General features: G+C 36.9%; 1 protein-coding gene across 1 annotated transcript in view; it reads right to left on the minus strand.

The window, feature by feature from the left end:
• Window positions 1-2739: 2739 nt before the first annotated feature.
• pwp1 (PWP1 homolog, endonuclein) overlaps window positions 2740-22486 on the minus strand; it is a 72348-nt gene continuing 52601 nt past the window's right edge. Inside the window, exons 10-15 of the mRNA XM_028815904.2 lie at window positions 20791-20852; window positions 20590-20701; window positions 6454-6544; window positions 5304-5425; window positions 4937-5042; window positions 2740-3318 (exon numbers count right to left, since the gene is read on the minus strand). Of these exons, the coding sequence (XP_028671737.1) occupies window positions 3224-3318; window positions 4937-5042; window positions 5304-5425; window positions 6454-6544; window positions 20590-20701; window positions 20791-20852 (588 nt within the window). The 3' untranslated portion in view covers window positions 2740-3223. The remainder of the gene's footprint in view (window positions 3319-4936; window positions 5043-5303; window positions 5426-6453; window positions 6545-20589; window positions 20702-20790; window positions 20853-22486) is intronic.

Here is a 22486-nt window from a genome sequence, read left to right on the forward strand (position 1 = left end):
AAACTATTTCAACCATTCTATGATCTGCTCCTCACAAACTGAGGGCACCGTGGCAGATGTTAGCAGATTGCTGGCCAACCACAAGCGTTACCTGGTAGGTAACCACCCATACAATCAGATTGTGACACAGACTACGAATGCCGTGAATATATATAATGTGTGTGTTACATAGTTTACTGTCAAATAATGCAATGAGTATGTGACACGTGTTTCAACCTTATCAGATTGTGTTTCAGACTACGAATGCTATGAATGTATTTTATATTTATATACAGTGGTGTGAAAAACTATTTGCCCCCTTCCTGATTTCTTATTCTTTTGCATGTTTGTCACACAAAATGTTTCTGATCATCAAACACATTTAACCATTAGTCAAATATAACACAAGTAAACACAAAATGCAGTTTTTAAATGATGGTTTTTATTATTTTGGGAGAAAAAAAATCCAAACCTACATGGCCCTGTGTGAAAAAGTAATTGCCCCCCTGTTAAAAAAATAACCTAACTGTGGTGTATCACACCTGAGTTCAATTTCCGTAGCCACCCCCAGGCCTGATTACTGCCACACCTGTTTCAATTAAGAAATCAATTAAATAGGAGCTGCCTGACACAGAGAAGTAGACCAAAAGCACCTCAAAAGCTAGACATCATGCCAAGATCCAAAGAAATTCAGGAACAAATGAGAACAGAAGTAACTGAGATCTAGCAGTCTGGTAAAGGTTATAAAGCCATTTCTAAAGCTTTGGGACTCCAGCGAACCACAGTGAGAGCCATTATCCACAAATGGCAAAAACATGGAACAGTGGTGAACCTTCCCAGGAGTGGCCACCCAACTAAAATTACCCCAAGAGCGCAGAGACGACTCATCCGAGAGGTCACAAAAGACCCCAGGACAACGTCTAAAGAACTGCAGGCCTCACTTGCCTCAATTAAGGTCAGTGTTCACGACTCCACCATAAGAAAGAGACTGGGCAAAAACGGCCTGCATGGCAGATGTCCAAGACGCAAACCACTGTTAAGCAAAAAGAACATTAGGGCTCGTCTCAATTTTGCTAAGAAACATCTCAATGATTGCCAAGACTTTTGGGAAAATACCTTGTGGACTGATGAGACAAAAGTTGAACTTTTTGGAAGGCAAATGTCCCGTTACATCTGGCGTAAAAGGAACACAGCATTTCAGAAAAAGAACATCATACCAACAGTAAAATATGGTGGTGGTAGTGTGATGGTCTGGGGTTGTTTTGCTGCTTCAGGACCTGGAAGGCTTGCTGTGATAGATGGAACCATGAATTCTACTGTCTACCAAAAAATCTTGAAGGAGAATGTCCAGCCATCTGTTCGTCAACTCAAGCTGAAGCGATCTTGGGTGCTGCAACAGGACAATGACCCAAAACACACCAGCAAATCCACCTCTGAATGGCTGAAGAAAAACAAAATGAAGACTTTGGAGTGGCCTAGTCAAAGTCCTGACCTGAATCCAATTGAGATGCTATGGCATGACCTTAAAAAGGCGGTTCATGCTAGAAAACCCTCAAATAAAGCTGAATTACAACAATTTTGCAAAGATGAGTGGGCCAAAATTCCTCCAGAGCGCTGTAAAAGACTCATTGCAAGTTATCGCAAACGCTTGATTGCAGTTATTGCTGCTAAGGGTGGCCCAACCAGTTATTAGGTTCAGGGGGCAATTACTTTTTCACACAGGGCCATGTAGGTTTGGATTTTTTTTTCTCCCTAAATAATAAAAACCATCATTTAAAAACTGCATTTTGTGTTTACTTGTGTTATATTGGACTAATGGTTAAATGTGTTTGATGATCAGAAACATTTTGTGTGACAAACATGCAAAAGAATAAGAAATCAGGAAGGGGGCAAATAGTTTTTCACACCACTGTGTATATATATATATATATATATATATATATACATAATGAAGAATTTTGTTTTCTTTAAAGCCATATGTATTATGAATTTTTTTTTATTACATATTAGTATCTTAAGGAAATTTAATTTTAGTATTTTTATGCTCTTGAGCAATAAGCCTAGAGAATTTCAGTTTGTTAATAAACAAATGAACAGTTAACACCAGTGGTCTATAGTTTAATTAAACAAATACACTTTAACATCAGTCCTACTCCTCCAACTTAGCTTCTGTTGGATCTTTCAAAACCTTGTCGCCTCTCACGCATGTGAACTGTTGTCTTGGTACTTCAGTGACAAAATGACTTCTTGCCTCTAAAAAACATCTTTGAGATTTCCATTCAATCTAATTTTTTTGGAACTGACAACCTCTCACATTAATGGAGTATCTTTAGAATCCACAGAGAAAGTCTCTATTCGGAGTGTGTGGTTTTTCCCTTTTTTCAAATGACCTTCTTTGTGTTTGTTAAATTCCCTGAATCAATAAAAAAAAAACTGATCCCCAAAAAAAAAACCCCACAATGATCCACCTGATCAATACAAAAGTGAATATCATATCAGCATCAAAAATAAAGACTTGTGTTGAGCATTTTGTTAAGCGATAGTCTGACTCAGACTAGAAAGAAGAACACATTCCATCAACAAATACATAAAAACCAACAGAATAAGCATCTACAGAAGAGGAGTGGCGTACCTTTCATGGAGGTCTTTCTTTGGAGCTCATTCCCTAATTTACTTTGTCCAGGGACAAATTAGTGACCATTTTCTTCAACTATTACTTTCTTCTATTAGATAAAAAGAAGGGGATCTAGACACGAAAGATGTATATTAAAACATATACAGTAAAATAAATTGCTTTAATCATCTGTACATGTACAGCTTATCATGGATATATAGTTGAAGCAACCTTATTGGCACCTTGCAATGTTATTAAAATAAGTACAAATATATGTACAGTATTTGTCCATTTACTCTACCTCAAACACAAAATAAATGAGCACTTTTGCTTGGAGAGGAGAATCTATTCTGTGAAAATACAGAAAGTTACATTTACTGTTTCTTGACAAATTTTTGATTTTACTCCAAAACTACATTTACCATTACCAAATAAACCTGATTATTTCAATTATTATTACAAAATGTGAGTGTACAATTTACAGTAAATACAATGGTACTGTTTCTGTTGTCATTCATAAAGCCATAATGGTAACTATTTTAAGATATTGTTTATTGACAGACATTGGCCAGTCCTGACTACTATTGCTAAGACACACCAGTTCCTTTTCTTTACGTCTGTGATGCTGTGCTAGGTTTCCATGTTTGTTTCTGCAGCACTACTTTCTGTTGAGCTTGAAGGTCCTGCTGCCACTAGTTTTTCTCGGTTCCCAAAAGCAGCATTCACTGAAATAGAACCAAAACACCATGGTCAAACAAGAAAAGACAGAACTAGAAATACCGGTCACATTGGCACAACTACAGTTGCTGATAACTAAATACAAAGCCATAAGCCTTACAAATATAAATGCATGGTATTTTACAGAAGAAATACAGGTACCTCAAAGTAAGCAGTAGTAATGTATATAATGTACAGAACCAATAAAATGGCCCCCAGAAGCTGGGAGATTTGTGTTGATCTAGACAGCTGCAAGTCCACATTCTTGACTTCAAATAATCCAAATCCACCCAACCCCAAAATCAGAAAGGACTGTTACACTTGAAAGCTATTTAAAAGAACATAAATAATACTATCATCCTGATGTGTAGGGTGGAGGCTAGAGATCTGTACTGGCAATCAAAAGGTTTCCAGTTCGAATCCCGTAAATGCCTGAAGTGATTCCACTCCTTTGGGCCCTTGAGCAAGGCGGTTAACCTGCAATTGCTTCGCCCAGGGTATGACAGTATTCTGCTACCACCCCTGCAAGCAGTTCCTCCAACTAGCAGGGAAAACTTGGTGGCAGGATTGGCACTCCAGTCACTGAGGTGTCCCCCAGTGCACTCAGGTCCCAATCTGGGTGGTTCATCATGTGGCGCGTTCTGATATGTGGTACCCAAAAAACTACAATCCATCTTAAACATCCAAGAATTAACACGTGTCAAAAAGTCTGTAACTAGAGCATCTAGCCCAAATAATTTTATCAAATATCACATATTTTTGAGGAAAAAAAAATAAAGATCTACTGATAAAAGATACCTTTGCAAATATGTGGCACAATTTCTTTGGCACAAATTCTAATATTACTGAATCTAAAAATAAATCCATGTGTTTGATTTGGGATATTTTGAAAAACTTGGCAGAAATGTTCTGCTTTACATTTAGTGACAAGTAACTGATGAGGCACAGGAGGCGACATCTTGACTTTACAAAGGGTTTGGGGTGCTTTAAGTGTGTGTTTTTTCATTTAAAAACAACAGAATTCTAATAGATTTTGAATTACTGTGTAACAAAATCAACTAAGTTAAAACACATACAATTTTTAATGGAGAAAAATCATGACAGCATATGAGGGGGGACCCAAAAATAACAAGAATGAAAAAAAAAATTGTATATTTCCCAGAACACTTCCAAAATGTATTCACCATCAAAATACTCTCCCTGAGACCCAATACACTTGAACCCCCCTCCCCACTCTATCCATTGTTCAAAACTGTTCTGAAATTCTTGCAACGTGACAGCATTCAGTGCCTCTGTCGTATGCTTCTTGACCTTCACTACTGTACATCCTGAAAACACTTTCCTTTAAGGTCCCTCTTCATTCTTGGAAAAAAGAAAAAAATCACAGGGTGCAAGGATCACCTGATCACCACAATTCGGGTTGTTTTCTCCACACTGCATCACGCAATCACTTGAGCACTTCAAGGACACCACTTGGCCAAATGATGCAGAGGGCAGTCTAGTACACACACATGCCCCTCCAGCCTCCACAAAAATATTCTCCTTATTTTTGGGTTCCCCCTTGTACAGTTGAAATTACACACAATCAAAATATATATTTGAAGTAAAATATGAATATTTTTGTACCTGCTCCTACATCGCTTATGTTCCAAACACGCAAACCTCCTTTCTGTCCTCCAAATGCATAGACAAATGGAAAGTCTGGACAGCATGAGGCACAGAACAAAACTCCCTATCAGATAGATAAAACAAAGTAAAATTAAAAACCGTTACATAAAAACTCATTCATGTTCAAAGGTAAATGAAATATTTTCACAACAAACAGTAAAGAGAGAAAAACTGCCAGATTAAGTAATTAATAAAATTTATGTTATCAAAATAATGTCATTATAAAATTCGTAAGTGGAAGAGGATTCATATTTTTTGACAAAATTTCTAGTGTGAATAGTAAGGACACAATTCTTAAATTACACAACAGAAATGACAGGCTCACCATTTTCATGTCTCTTGAATAAATTAGATTAGGCTTGTTACCAAGGATATCCCATATTTTAACATATTTATCTGATGATGATGTCACTAAGCATCCGTTAACTTGACTGCTTAAATCCAAACCTGTAAAAAATAAAAAAAAAATGCAGTCAAAAATACATCCATATAAATGTATTTGTATGTTATACTTGTACACCACATGCATTTCTTATAAAGACAAAAGTGAGAAGCATTAAAAGATGACAGTTACAAATGAGGCTGCCCACTTCACAATAATCACAACCCTGGGCTGAAAGTGAAGTAGAAGAACTCACAACTGCTGCAGTAAATGATCACACACGCGACTGGAAAGCAAAGATCGACTGTTTAATGTCAGAAGTAGGCAGTGTTTGGCAGGGTGCACTAACCCATCCATAGCATAAAAGGTTAAAGAAATCCTAAAAGTGATTAAAAACTTAATGAAAGTCAGTACAGAAATGGAAATATAAAAGAAAATACTTTCTGGTACTTATTATGACCCATGTTTTCATATTTTGATTTAACTGTTCTTTGGTTAGGGGAAAAAAGTTTCCCATGTGACACTTGAACCTTTGGTGAAGTACATACACATTATATTATTATATATATATATATATATATATATATATATATATATATATATATTTTACATATAAATACACACATACACATATACATATACACACACACACACATTTTGTTGATTTCTCCTAGCTAAGTGGGATTTTTTAATGTCTAACTAAATATTTATGAAGCAGGAGAAAACAGTGGGTCAACACATTTATGAGTTGCTTGTTGCAATTATATAGCAATTTCAAACACTCTAAAATCCAATTCAGAGTCAAAAAGGGTCTGAGCCTATCCCCGCAACACTGAGTGCAAGACAGTAAACTGACCTAGACACAGTACTAGTTCATCTTAAGGCCTACTGTATATACACATCGACACTCACATTCCCAGTCCCAGTCCCAATCCCAATCCAACAGGGGCCCAACTAGAATTGCAAAATACCCTAACAAGAATATCTTAGAAGATGTAGGTCTTATCAGGACTTCCCAGAAGAAAACCCATGTAAACACAGAGAGAACAGGTAAGCTCTGCATAGAGAACACCCAGGCTCAAGATAGACATACCTGATACTTCACCATCATGAGCTTTGAGAGTAAAGATGGGCTTATCTGATCTGGCATCCAGACAGTACACAAAACCATCATCTGTACTAGCCTGCATAATAAAGCGAATCAGAAAAAAAAAAATCAATTAAATAATCCGAATGTGTATGTTAATATTCATAACATGAGCAGTAAGTTCAAGACTGTAAAACATTCTGTAAAAATTCTGTACCTAATATTACTTTTAATATAACTGTTCAGTCTTATATTCAAATGACCAAAATGAAGACAAAAAGAATAACAAATAAGGTATAAAACACATGCTTTCCATATAACAACAAAAATACAAAATCAATACATCCTAACTTGTGAAAAATAAAGTGATTAGAGAAAAGAGTGAACACATTGCAATCTATCCCAGTTAACAAAGTCACATTATCTGTATTTTCTCATTTTACTTGAGATGGTGACATTGTGATCACCATGCAAGGGATCATTTCGCTTAATAGACTAGTAGAACTCTGCCACTTGTTTCTTTGGAGATTGTTCTTTTAGAGTCCTTTTTTATTTCTCATCAGCTGGAATTAGGACTTTTTTAAAACCTCATTACAATATTAGCATTCTTGAATGTCTTTATTTTGTTTCTTGTTCTTTTGTAGAATTTTAGGATTTACTGTACATGTGTTTAGTGACATTTTCATATGAGGCATTTCTACTTGTAATGTAACTTATTTTTAAATTCAACATATTGACCTTTTACTTAAATATCATTGACACTTTATGTTTATAGAGAGAAATACAGTGGGGCAAAAAAGTACTTAGTCGGCCACCAATTGTGCAAGTTCTCCCACTTACAAAGATGAGAGAGGCCTGTAATTTTCATCATAGGTATACCTCAACTATGAGAGACAAAATGAGAAAAAAAAATCCAGAAAATCACATTGTCTGATTTTTAAAGAATTTATTTGCAAATTATGGTGGAAAATAAGTATTTGGTCACCTACAAACAAGCAAGATTTCTGGCTCTCACAGACCTGTAACTTCTTCTGTAAGAAGCTCCTCTGTCCTCCACTCATTACCTGTATTAATGGCACCTGTTTGAGGTTGTGGACAGATGTCTTTTATATTGATAACGAGTTCAAGCAGTCACACTCCAAACTCCACTATGGCCAAGACCAAAGAGCTGTTAAAGTACACCAGAAACAAAATTGTAGACCTGCACCAGGCTGGGAAGACTGAATCTGCAATAGATAAGCAGCTTGGTGTGAAGAAATCAACTGTGGGAGCAATTATTAGAAAATGGAAGACATACAAGACCACTGATAATCTCCCTCGATCTGGAGCTCCACGCAAGATCTCACCCCATGGGGTCAAAATGATCACAAAAACGGTGAGCAAAATCCCAGAACCACACGGGGGGACCTAGTGAATGACCTGCAGAGAGCTGGGACCAAAGTAACAAAGGCTACCATCAGTAACACACTACGCTGCCAGGGACTCAAATGCTGCAGTGCCAGACGTGTCCCCCTGCTTAAGCCAGTACATGTGCAGGCCCGTCTGAAGTTTACTAGAGAGCATTTGGATGATCCAGAAGAGGACTGGGAGAATGTCATATGGTCAGATGAAAAAAACTCTACTCGTCGTGTTTGGAGGAGAAAGAATGCTGAGTTGCATCCAAAGAACACCATACCTACTGTAAAGCATGGGGGTAGAAACATCATGCTTTGGGGCTGTTTTTCTGCAAAGGGACCAGGACGACTGATCTGTGTAAAGGAAAAAATGAATGGGGCCATGTATCATCAGATTTTGAGAGAAAACCTCCTTCCATTAGCAAGGGCATTGAAGATGAAACGTGGCTGGGTCTTTCAGCATGACAATGATCCCAAACACACTGCCTGGGTAACGTAAGAAGCATTTCAAGGTCCTGAAGTGGCCTAGCCAGTCTCCAGATCTCAAACCCATAGAAAATCTTTGGAGGGAGTTGAAAGTCCGTGTTGTCCAGCGACAGCCCCAAAACATCACTGCTCTAGAGGAGATCTGCATGGAGGAATGGGCCAAAATACCAGCAACAGTGTGTGAAAACCTTGTGAAGACTTACAGAAAACGTTTGACCTCTGTTATTGCCAACAAAGGGTATATAACAAAGTATTGAGATGAACTTTTGTTATTGACCAAATACTTTTTTCCACCATAATTTGCAAATAAATTCTTCAAAAATCAGACAATGTGATTTTCTGGATTTTTTTTTCTCATTTTGTTTCTCATAGTTGAGGTATACCTATGATGAAAATTACAGGCCTCTCTCATCTTTTTAAGTGGGAGAACTTGCACAATTAGTGGCTGACTAAATACTTTTTTGCCCCACTGTATGTTGTGCGGTGTCTGAAAGGCTTATGGTTGGCCTCTGCCCACAAAATAAATAAAAGCATAACAACTTCGTAATCTCTATGCGAGTCAAAGGGACTTTCAGAGGTTAAACACTTTCACAATCTATCCCAAACACACACTACAATACCAGTTGCAGCTTTGGTTGTAATTATTCCTTTACTTTTATAAGCCAATTTTATTTGAAACTGGAGTTGTAGTCTCAGTCCTATGTCAACAGGGTCAAAGCACAATTAGTTTTTAAAACTACATAAGCTGTGGCAAAGTACTGTGGTCAAACATCAGTGTCACCAACTACATGGTTCTGTCTCCAGATTTAGCATTCTTGGTTTAAAAGGCAAGCATGTAAAACTCTAAAGATTGTATATTCAACACAACATTTTAAGAAACACTAAGGATATACTGTTAAAAGTGTTCTTTACCAATTAGTGGCTTTATTTTGACTTTTTAGTATTTATGCTGGAATACTAGACAGTGTTAGAGGAAAGTACTACTGGTGTTAAACTAAAGAACACTAGGCACCCTACAAATTAATTTTGTGTGTTTAAAAAAAATTTGCATGCAGTCTTGCACTACTGAACTCTTATCTAGGCTTTGTTATCTTTACCAATAAAAGACATCACACTGTGATCAGTACATTAGCAAAATGGTTTTCAAACTGTGGGCTGTGGCCTCCTGGGTAGCCATCAAGCTATGCATGCAGGAACTGGGGATTGTAGCAGTCTGGACAAGGCTAACGTTTATATACAGTATTATATATATATATATATATATATATATATATATATATAAAAAGACCATCTTCAAATTGCCTAATGTAGCTTTTAAGTAAATGTACAGATAGCTCAATTGTTGCATAAAGCAGCTCTTAATCTATATGGTACGAGAGCAGCTGTCAGGTGATATGCCTGGGACAAAAAAAACTGAAAACATTAAATTTAGCGGAGCAGGAAGTAAGTAGGCCTTCAAAGCACCACTGAGTACACAGCAGCCGAACCAGAGTCTCTATGCTGGGTTTTGCTTCAGTTTCATGCTCTGTTTCCACTCATGTCTCTCACACTTGGTCTCACTCTCCTCTTACATGTCCACTGCCTGCATCAAATCAAAATCTACAAAATGCTCACATGGTGTCCGAGGTTGCCTCTCACGTCATACCAGTTTCAGAGAATCTATGCCAGGATGGAGACTTCCCAGAAGCACTGATGGATTTTTGCCTAATAGGGCATCCCACTACCTAAACCCACATGAGGAGGTTACACAGTTAGTGCATCTGCCTCTCTGTCCCTTGCTCTCTCAGGTCTGGGCCATTGACATTTCAATATTTTTTGGTTTAGCAATTTAATTTGGTGTACCACTACTTTTAGAACAGTTTTAGAATTTTACAGAAGAATATAAATTAAGGGACAAAGACAATGTTAACAATTATAAATAATAAAACACTTCATTTTAGTTTTATTAATACTAATCAACAGCAGAAAGCTTTTGTATTGGACAGAGTTGGCAGTGTTTTGTAACCTTAGTACTTCCTTAGAAAATAAATACAGGAATAGGATGAAGGTAGAAGGAGAGATGTTAACACATTGGAATCTGGCACAGACAAAAATAACCCAATAAAACAGACACTCGGTGCCATGAAGGAGACTCGGACTCAATATTGGTTTATGACCTGAAACTGTATGTAACTTCAATTATTTTTTAACTTCTTTTTATCTGAATTCATATGTAACTAGATAATTTTTGCAAATTAAAAGAATGCAAAATTTTGTCTAATTTTTTTTTTTTTTTTTTTAAACTAAAGATAAACATTTTCTTTAAATAATAAATAGGTTTACCATTTTACAAAAGCAGGAAAGTTTACAGGTGTTAGCAGTAACCAAGATTCAAGATTAATGCTCGCTACACTGACATTATATAGTATTTGTAGGGGGGCGTGACCAGACTGTACAACATTTTGGAGGGCCTTGGCTTTAAAAACTGTTGAGAACCTCTGCGTTACCAAACTGGGCTTGTAAGGGGAAGTAGTCTTTATAAGACTCAAATAGGGCTGAGGCAAAAGGTCATTACTGTTCATTGCAGATCATCGATGGAAATAAAAATACAGCAGCAGGAGTGCAAGATTCCTCTGCAATGCATCATGGCCCCTTTTTTTCCTCCCCATAGTGGATGAAAGGGCAAACTAGCTAAAGACTAATAGAGTGACAGGGGATTGGCCTAGTTATCCATTACACAGACACCTGGTCTGAGAGGTTAATGTTAATTGCTAGTTCATGGCAGAGCTCAGTGAGTAAAGGTGACGGAATTTCCTTCCTTTTGTAAAAATAATTGTGAAACTGTGCCATTAAGTAATCAGTTACATTTGAGCTATTGAGGCAGGAAGAATGAGGTTTACTAAAAATAAAAAAACTTTTATGGATGAGAGGAATACACTTTTCATCAAGCAGCAGGAGTGCCCTGTCGCTGAGATGAGGCACTCTGATCAGTGCATCACACACAAAATTTGAATGAGAAGACGACAGGTATATTTATGGTGCTACACTGCTACAGTGCTGGCAGGCTCAGAGTGCCTGTGGTTTCTTGCTCTTTTTATTGTTATTTTAGGTAGCTCGATATCTTTAAAATGACTGCATGCTGTTGTCACTCTGAAGCCAATCATATGCATTATAAAATGCCAGCTTATACTGTGAGTGCAAAGGCTAATGCAACTTGTCAGTGACATTATGCTTTCTTCACCCGATAAGAAACAGTGTGTGTGTGTGTATATATATAATGTATTCTGAGCTTTCCACAGTACATGGGTACAGTATCTAATTAATTGTAGTCCACAACCATATCAACTCCAACCCACCTCGCACAGGGGATTATATTGTATATCAGCAAAATTCTGAAATGTTGATGTGGCAATGTGAATTTTTAACACATCACACAGCTCTATACTAAACTTAACTGAATCAGCTGTCTTTTCCTTCAAAGAATCAGATAAATATATAACTAGGAATTAAAGCTTGACTATATACTGTTACAATCAAAAGAATCCATAGTCCATTTTGGAGAGCAATATTATATAATTAATTGCATAAATCTATGTAATTAATTCCAATTAATCACATTTAACATTAAAACGTAATTATAAATTAAGACATAAATCATGAAGCAAATAAACACTGATCATAAAATTAATGTAGAATCGGCACAAAGGAATTTTAAAATAAAATTAACCGCATAATATAAACTTAAACAATGACCTTAAACCTGAACTTTTAACAAAATACTGCTTGAGCAAGTACAACCTGAATTTGAATGCCTTCCTGAAAGTCAAGTTGAAAAGAAGACAAAAAGAAAACAAGGCCAATGTATTAATTCTCAATTTGGCATAGAATATGAAATACAGACGTGTCAAAGTAAAAAAATGATCAAAAGAAATTTTGACTTTCAATGTACTGCTAAAGACTGACTTAACTGACAGAATATAACTCTCTTAAATGGACATACACACACACCATCCACTTTATTAGGTATACCTTGCAAGGACTGGGTTAGATCCCCTTTTGCCCTCAAAACTGCTGTAAATCTTCATGGCATGGATTCAACAAGGTGCTGGAAACATTCAAGTGAGATTTTGGTCCATGTTGACAAAATGGCATCACACAGTTGCTGCAGATTTGTTGGTTGCAATCTCCCATCCCCACACATCCCAAAGGCACTCTATTGAATTGAGATCTGGTGACTGTGGAGGCCATTTGAGTACATTTAACTCACTGACATGCTCAAGAAACCAGTTTGAGATGATCTGAGCTTTGTGACATGTCACTTTATTATGCTTGGAAGTAGCCATCACTGTGCGTTCTATGGTTTAATTAACTATATTTGTGCTTAAAAACAATATATATTTACATAATGTTCGTATGGTCTGGAACGGATTAATTGTATTTACATACAATCCTATGGGGGAAGTTGCTTCGGTTCACGACCAAAGTTTTGGAACGAATTATGGTCGTGAACCAAGGTTCCACTGTATATATATATATATATATATATATATATATATATATATATATATATATATATATATATATATATATATATATATATATATATACACACACACACACACACACATATATACATACATACATACATATATACAGTCGATTCCGCTTAATCGGACCACATCGGGACGAGATCATTTTGGTCCTAATAACCGGCTGGTCCAATTACAGGAACATTTGCAACCAAGACGGGACGTGCTATAAGTAACATATTAAAAAGTTATTATGACTTTTATTGTGCTGCACACGCATATGGTGAACGTACAAACAAGAACTACGTACATGTACATGTACAGATGCTTACAACTTTGTTTACTGAAAAAGAAATCTACAAATTCTTCGAAACGATCTACACGACACTCAGCATGCGAAGCACAATAAAAAAGGTTACATTACCAAATTCCAGTCAACGTTTGAAGAACTTGTCTAGTGTGATCTGACACATTCTGTTGATGCACTGCACTTGAACAAAATCACCACAAACATCTAACGCATCAATGGGACTGCCTTCATTTCTCTCCTGCATGAAATAGCGGCGCATAGTTTCAATGCATTTCCTGGCATCCTGTGTTGTCACTTGCACTAACTCATTAGGGTCATCATCATCATCAAAAGCGTCCAGTTTGACTTTCTTGAAGCAAAAGCTTTCTCGTGTAAACTTTAATTCTTATTGACAGGAAGGAATTCCTTGCACGGACACTCTTGTTTACGCTCAACTTCATGTCGCCGGCTACTGGGCGGTCCGTTTTAGGAAAAGGGCAGGCATGTTCACTCCCACTGGTTTGCACTTGGTACAAATTTTCCGACTTCCTGACCTTTGAAAAAGCATAAATTCTCCCGGGAAGCCCAGGGATCCTCCTGATGACGCTGACCCGCTTTACATCCGCTACTTGTGTGGCTTCTTTTTCTTATTCTCTGTCACGTTCTTTGGTCCGATTAAACAGAATTTTGGTCCAAATAAGCAAACAATATTAGGCTTATGTAATATGATCTGTTTCGGTTCTTTAGGATTCGGTCCGAATAAGCGGCTGGTCCGATTAACAGGTGGTCCAATTAACCGGAATCGACTGTATATACAGTGCATCCGGAAAGTATTCACAGCGCATCACTTTTTCCACATTTTGTTATGTTACAGCCTTATTCCAAAATGGATTAAATTCATTTTTTTCCTCAGAATTCTACACACAACACCCCATAATGACAACATGAAAAAAGGTTACTTGAGGTTTTTGCAAATTTATTAAAAATAAAAAAAACTGAGAAATCACATGTACATAAGTATTCACAGCCTTTGCTCAATACTTTGTCGATGCACCTTTGGAAGCAATTACAGCCTCAAGTATTTTTGAATATGATGCCACAAGCTTGGCACACCTATCCTTGGCCAGTTTCACCCATTCCTCTTTGCAGCACCTCTCAAGCTCCATCAGGTTGGATGGGAAGCGTCGGTGCACAGCCATTTTAAGATCTCTCCAGAGATGTTCAATTGGATTCAAGTCTGGGCTCTGGCTGGGCCACTCAAGGACATTCACAGAGTTGTCCTGAAGCCACTCCTTTGATATCTTGGCTGTGTGCTTAGGGTCGTTGTCCTGCTGAAAGATGAACCGTCACCCCAGTCTGAGGTCAAGAGCGCTCTGGAGCAGGTTTTCATCCAGGATGTCTCTGTACATTGCTGAAGTCATCTTTCCCTTTATCCTGACTAGTCTCCCAGTCCCTGCCGCTGAAAAACATCCCCACAGCATGATGCTGCCACCACCATGCTTCACTGTAGGGATGGTATTGGCCTGATGATGAGTGGTGCCTGGTTTCCTCCAAACATGACGCCTGGCTTTCACACCAAAGAGTTCAATCTTTGTCTCATCAGACCAGAGAATTTTCTTTCTCATGGTCTGAGAGTCCTTCAGGTGCATTTTGGCAAACTCCAGGCGGGCTGCCATGTGCCTTTTACTAAGGAGTGGCTTCCGTCTGGCCACTCTACCATACAGGCCTGATTGGTGGATTGCTGCAGAGATGGTCCTTCTGGAAGGTTCTCCTCTCTCCACAGAGGACCTCTGACAGAGTGACCATCGGGTTCTTGTTCACCTCCCTGACTAAGGCCCTTCTCCCCCGATCGCTCAGTTTAGATGGCCGGCCAGCTCTAGGAAGAGTCCTGGTTGTTTCGAACTTCTTCCACTTACGGATGATGGAGACCACTGTGCTCATTGGGACCTTCAAAGCAGCAGAATTTTTTCTGTAACCTTCCCCAGATTTGTGCCTCGAGACAATCCTGTCTCGGAGGTCTACAGACAATTCCTTTGACTTCATGCTTGGTTTGTGCTCTGACATGAACTGTCAACTGTGGGACCTTATAGAGACAGGTGTGTGCCTTTCCAAATCATGTCCAATCAACTGAATTTACCACAGGTGGACTCCAATTAAGCTGCAGAAACATCTCAAGGATGATCAGGGGAAACAGGATGCACCTGAGCTCAATTTTGAGCTTCACGGCAAAGGCTGTGAATATTTATGTTCATGTGATTTCTCAATTTTTTTATTTTTAATAAATTTGCAAAAATCTCAAGTAAACTTTTTTTCACGTTGCCATTATGGGGTGTTGTGTGTAGAAGTCTGAGGAAAAAAAATGAATTTAATCCATTTTGGAATAAGGCTGTAACATAACAAAATGTGGAAAAAGTGATGTGCTGTGAATACTTTCCGGATGCACTGTGTAGATATATATATATATATATATATATATATATATATATATATATATATATATATATATATCTATAATAATAAAAGGCAAAGCCCTCACTGACTGATTCACTCACTCACTGACTGACTGACTCACTCATCACTAATTGTCCAACTTCCTGTGTAGGTGGAAGGCTGAAATTTGGCAGGCTCATTCCTTACAGCTTACTTACAAAAGTTAGGCAGGTTTCATTTCAAAATTATACGTGTAATGGTCATAACTGGAACCTCTTTTTTGTCCATATACTGTAATGGAAGGCAGCAAGATGGCCGTAGGAGACTGAGTTGCGTGTCGCGTCATCACGCCTCCCACGTAATCACGTGAACTGACTGTGAACTCAGTACGTAGAAAAGAAGGAGGAGCCCCAAAGAGCGCTGAAGAAAACATTCATTACACAATTGACAAGGCAGCGAAACAATAAGCGAGTGAGTGACGCATACAAGCATCTTCATAAGACACGAGGTATAAAAAAGCACGGTGTAAACCGTAAGTCTAAATTAACTTTATAGAAACGCTCCCGCTGCCGTTTGCAATACCATATTCGCGAGATACAAGTTTAATGAGAAGACACGAGGTATAAAAAAAGCACGGTGTAAACCGTAACCTTAAATTAACTTTATAGAAACGCTCCCGCTTCCGTTTGCAATGCCATATTCGCGAGATACAAGTTTAATGAGAAGACACGAGGTATAAACGAGAGTTTGCATCACTTTGTAACAGAGTTAAAATTGCTGTAGCGAGAAACTTTTAACTGCCGGGTCTTAGCTAACATTAAATAAACCCGTGGACATCGCAACATCACACAAGAGAGCGGCTCACGTGAAGTGACTGAACGCAGCAGGAGTGATCACTTCCATGAATCAAACCTGTTCAAAAAACACATTACACAATTGATAAGGTAGGAAAAGAATATGAAACAAGGCACGGTATAAACCGTAACTTTAAATTAAGTTTATAGAAACGCTGCCGTTTGCAATACCATATTCGCCCCTGCGAAGCGTGGTGATTTTGCTATATATATTAAACTATTTCAACCATTGTATGATCTGCTTCTCGCAACTGAAAGAGGGCACCGTGGCAGAAGTTAGCCGACTTGCTCACCAACCACAAGCATTACCTGGTAGGTAACCACCCATACAATCAGATTGTGAATCAGACTACGAATGCCTGCAATGTAATTACCCCGATCTACATGCTGTCAAATGAACGAACCTCACGCCGTGGCACAACGTTAGGGGCTTCGCCTCTACGTCCGAGGATCGATTCCCGTAAGGGAGTGCAGTGACTGCGTACTCCTGATGAGCCCACAATTATGGCGAAACACGTGTCGCATACTATGCATCTTCAAAGCACGGTGTAAACAGTAAGTTTAAATTGAGTTTATAGAAACGCTCCCGCTGCCGTTTGCAATACCATATTAGATGACTTTGTAACAGAGTTAAAATTGCTGGAGCGATAAATTTTTAACTGCCGGGTCATGTCGCGTGTTCTTGGGTAGGTACACCAAAAAATGTATACATTTATGCATGTAATGGGCAAACAAAAAATGTACTATACCCGAAAGCACTACAGTAGTACTCAATATATCTTTACTTCTTAAATGTTAATGTTTTACTGTTTAATAATTTATACGCTTCTTATATGTTATTCAGATTCTTTTATCAAAATACCAGTAACAGCGCACTGCACGATAACGTGGAGTGAATACACTTGACATGACCATTCATAGTATTTATCCTCTTTCTCTGTACGTTTACCATTTGTTTGCTCAGAGGTTGATGCGCTTGCTGCTTAATGAGCAGCTCTTCACCCTAGCGTCCCGCTGCTTCTCTTCTTTCGTCGGCATCTTTTCCCGTTAAAACTGATTTTTTTAAAACTTATTATGTTTTCTTTAATTTTTCAGTTAAGCTGGCACTTAAGTCTTCAATCTGCCTCAAGAATGATTAGTGAAGGTGGTAGACAATGAAAACGTCAGCCGTACGCATCCGCCACGCACGCACTGGTGCGCGCAGCTGTGAGTTGATTCTACAATAAAATAAAATAAAGATAAAAAGAGTAATAACTTGCAGCACCGCTATTCAATTACACTTGCCTAACGCCTCTCCTAAGGGGAAATACTGTGGGATCTGGGCATCCGTTAAAGCAGCAATCACAAGCCCGATTAGAAAGCGGGAAGCTGTGATTTGTCCTCTCCCTCCCATGTAACAATCACAGCCCGTGTTGCAACGCACTATGTAAGTATATGTATATATGTGTATGTGTGTGTATATGTATGTGTATATATATATATATATATATATATATATGTGTTCATATGTGTTCATATGTGTGGGAAAGCGAATAGTAGACGTGACGTAGTATATGTGTACCAAATTTCAAGCCAATAGGTGAAACGGTTTGCGAGCTACAGCTGATTTAAAATCCTGGACAGACAAACGAATAGCCACGGTAGCGTTTTTTAGAAGAACATTTTAATGTTTAATAATTTATATTTATATGCAATGTGCTTCTTATATATTACTTCATATTCTCAAATGATAATGATGTTAATGTTGTTTATATTGATTTCTATGTTATTGTAAGTGCTCTTTATTTGTGGAAAAATAAATTTGGCAATTAAACTTATTTTATACATACATTTTATTTTTTTCTCTTGCACTCAGTGAGCGAATCCACTGGGTAATCAGCTATATATATATATACAGATATATGTGTATGTATGTAGATATACAAATATGTATATATGTGTATATATATATATATATATATATATATATATATATATATATATATATATATATATATATATATATATGTAGATATACAAATATGTATATATATGTATATGTGTCTGCATGTGTGTGTGTGTGTGTATATTATATATATATATATATATATATATATATATATATATATATATATATATATATATATATATGTATGTGTGTATATGTATGTGTATATATATATGTTGATATATGTATATATATGTGGATGTGTATATGTATATATGTTTATATATATGTAGATATACAAATATGTATATGTATATATATGTATATATGTGTATATATATGTAGATATACAAATATGTATATGTATATATATGTATATGTGTCTGCATGTGTGTGTGTGTATATATATATATATATATATATATATATATATATATATATATATATATATATATATATATATGTGTATATATATGTTGATATATGTATATATATGTGGATGTGTATATGTATATATTTATGTATATACAGTATGTTTATGTATACATATGTTTACATAACCTCTTTAACACACTACTTCTCCGCTGCGAAGCGCGGGTATTTTGCTAGTATATATATATATATATATATATATATATATATATATATATATATATATATATATATATAGGTGCTGGTCATAAAATTAGAATATCATGACAAAGTTAATTTATTTCAGTAATTCCATTCAAAAAGTGAAACTTGTATATTAGATTCATTCATTACACACAGTGATGTATTTGAAATGTTTATTTCTTTTAATGTTGATATATATATATATCTATACTAATAAAAGGCAAAGCCCTCACTGACTGATTGACTCATCACTAATTCTCCAACTTCCCGTGTAGGTGGAAGGCTGAAATTTGGCAGGCTCATTCCTTACAGCTTACTTACAAAAGTTAGGCAGGTTTCATTTCCATAACTGGAACCTCTTTTTTGTTCATATACTGTAATGGACTGCAGCTTGCTGGCTATGGGAGGCACGGTTGCGTATCGCGTCATCACGCCTCCCACGTAATCACGTGAACTGACTGTGAACGCAGTACGTACCCAAAGAGCGCTGAAGAAAACATTCATTACACAATTGAGAAGGCAGCGAAACAATAAGAAGCGAAGCACAGTGTAAACCGTAAGTTTAAATTAAGTTTACAGAAACGCTCCCGCTGCCGTCTGCAATACCATATTCGCGAGATACAAGTTTAATGAGAAGACACGATGTATAAACGAGATTTGGATCACTTTGTAACGGAGTTAAAATTGCTGTAGCGAGAAACTTTGAAGTGCCAGGTCTTAGCTAACATTAAATAAAGCCGTGGACATCGCAACATCAGACAAGAGAGCGGCTCACGTGAACTGACTGAACGCAGCACGTCGGAAACAAAGCACCGTTTAAACCTAAAGTTTAAATTAAGTTCACAGACCTACAAAAGGTTGCCATTGATTTGAGGCAAGATTGCTTTTCTCCTGTACAACTATACGTTGTAACCACCCATACAATCAAGATTGTGGCACAGACTATGAATGCCGTGAATGTAATTACCCCGATCTACATACTGTCAAATAAATGAACCACACGCCGTGGCGCAACGTTAGGGGCATCGCCTCTGACGCTGACGTCCGAGGTTCGATTCCCGAGAGGGAGTGCAGTGGAGTGTGTACACCTGATGAGCCCAGAATGAGGGCGAAACACGTGTCGTGTACTCTTTGCATTTATTTGACAGTAAACTATTTCAACCATATATATATATATATATTATATATATATATCTCTGCGGTGGGTTGGCACCCTGCCCAGAATTGGTTCCTGCCTTGTGCTCTGTGTTGGCTGGGATTGGCTCCAGCAGACCCCTGTGACCCTGTGTTCGGATTCAGCGGGTTGGAAAATGGATGGTTGGATATATATACACACACACTGAAATGTGTATCACTTTTTAAACACTACAATTTGAACATTTTTCGATTCTAGTGTTATTATCTTGCAACTTAAGGATTCACAAATGACACTTTTCTCTTTGCGTTTCCAGAACTGGTGTACTGGTAAGAACTGTTAAGGTTTCAGAATATAAGCATATGGTGTTTTATTTATTAACAGCCTATTTACAAAAGTTATTTTTGTGACTGTGTATGAATTTGCAGTATGCTCAAAAAGTACAAAACTGTTGCTAACACCTATACACATATGTTGCCAGAAGCTTTAAAACAGAAAACTTACCAAAAAATTGTATGGTGAAAAGTGATTCCAGGTGACTCTTTCAACTTGACCACTAAATCTCCAAATTCTGTGGTTGTCTTGAGGATTTCTGCAGTCATACAGAATGGCTGACCTGAAACAATGTGCATTTGTATTAAGATTAGGCATAGCATGCAAGTCTACGGTTTCATAAGACATTTAAAGCAAAATAATTTTACATACTTGTCAAAAGATCCAGATATAAGAGTTTGTGCTTCAAATGGATGAAACTTAAGTGTTTGAACCTGAAAATTAAAAAAAAAAAAAAACTTTAATATTTAATTACAATCAATAGTTCACTTCACATTCTCTTAAGCTAAATGAAAATATGAATTTTCTAACCACTTTATATCAGCTTAAAAGTAGTGATGGGCAAACTGACAAAAACATACCATTTATACAACTGTAAAATCACTCATTTTCAATATGAAAGGGAAATTAAATCCCTTGTTGCCAGCAGGCTGATTCTTTCATGGCAGAAAAAATTATTTGTATTTGTTGGTTGGTTTCCTATATTTCAAAATTTTAAGTTATTACTAAAAAGCACAACATTTTCACAGCATGGTATCACCGTCAATTAAAAAATAACTATTTCAGCCTAAGATGAGAATCCCTTGTGTTGCCTTTCAACAAATCTCTATGAGTTTGAAAATTTGTCGAAATGGCTTTTCTATTACATTCAAGAACTGTTATCTTTGCAACATTATCAAGAAACAAGATAGAGGAATATTTTTATTTTACATTGACTGTGATGTCAGCATGGGCACTTCACAGTACTTTAAACAAAGACATTAAAATATGTTGAAGGGAAAAAAAAAAAATCACAAGGATAGAAATGAAAAAAAAACTCAAAAAGAATTTGTAAAACGTCAGTCCAGGGCATGCCCTTCAGCATAAATGTCTGTATCAATCATTGTAAGAGACAATCTTAGAAAGTTAATGTTAAATTCACCTAAGTGTTTGCTTAATTTGAACAGAATTTAGGTTTAGTATACCTACACAGATAATGGAAGATTGTTTTATCCACTGTAAATTAACTTGTTAATGTAATATTCTGCTATATTCCTCATGTGACAATAGAATGATATCAGATTGTTAGATAAATAAATAAAAAAAAAAACAGATTAGATTGAGGTATATAGGCATATAGCTTTATGACTGTACACATAAATGCCCAGACGTATGTCCTAGTGAATGTGATAGAAACTTAAAGAAATTATGTACAATGCGTACAGTTAAAGTAAGAAGTTAACACACACTAGCAAGAATTCCCAGCAAAAATTTTATTACCCTAATCACCCTAGTTTTCACAACACACGCAAGGAAAATCGTATGTCCTTATCAGCGCAGCAGATAACCGCCTTTGTTTTGCAAATGTGTTAACTGTTAACTGTGCCTTTAAACAGACTGGAAAATTCTAGAAAATGATGTTAAGGCCTTCAGCAATTAATTAGACAATTAGCTTTTGATAGCCAGTTAGCCTAACTGGAGTCAACATATGGATGGATGTTAAGCTCTACCATCAACCTCACTCCATCTTTGCTTGATATAATGGGAAAAATCTAAAGATATCAGCCAAGACCTCAGAAAAAATACTGTGCACCTCCACAAATCATTTTCATCCTTGGGAAAATTTCTAAACACCTGAAGGTTCCACGTTCATCTGTACAAACAATAATATGCAAGTATAAACACCATGGAACCACACAGCCATCATACCATCGAGGAAAGAGATGTATTCTGTCCCCTAGAGAAAAACGTACTTTGGCACGAAAAGTGTAAAATCAATCCCAGAAGAGCAGCAAAAGACCCTGTGAAGATGCTGGAGAATACAGGTAGACAGCAAAACGAGTCTTATATAGACAAAACAAGGCTGCTC

This window comes from Erpetoichthys calabaricus, chromosome 1 (assembly GCF_900747795.2).
Source record: "Erpetoichthys calabaricus chromosome 1, fErpCal1.3, whole genome shotgun sequence".
NCBI lineage: Eukaryota > Metazoa > Chordata > Cladistia > Polypteriformes > Polypteridae > Erpetoichthys > Erpetoichthys calabaricus.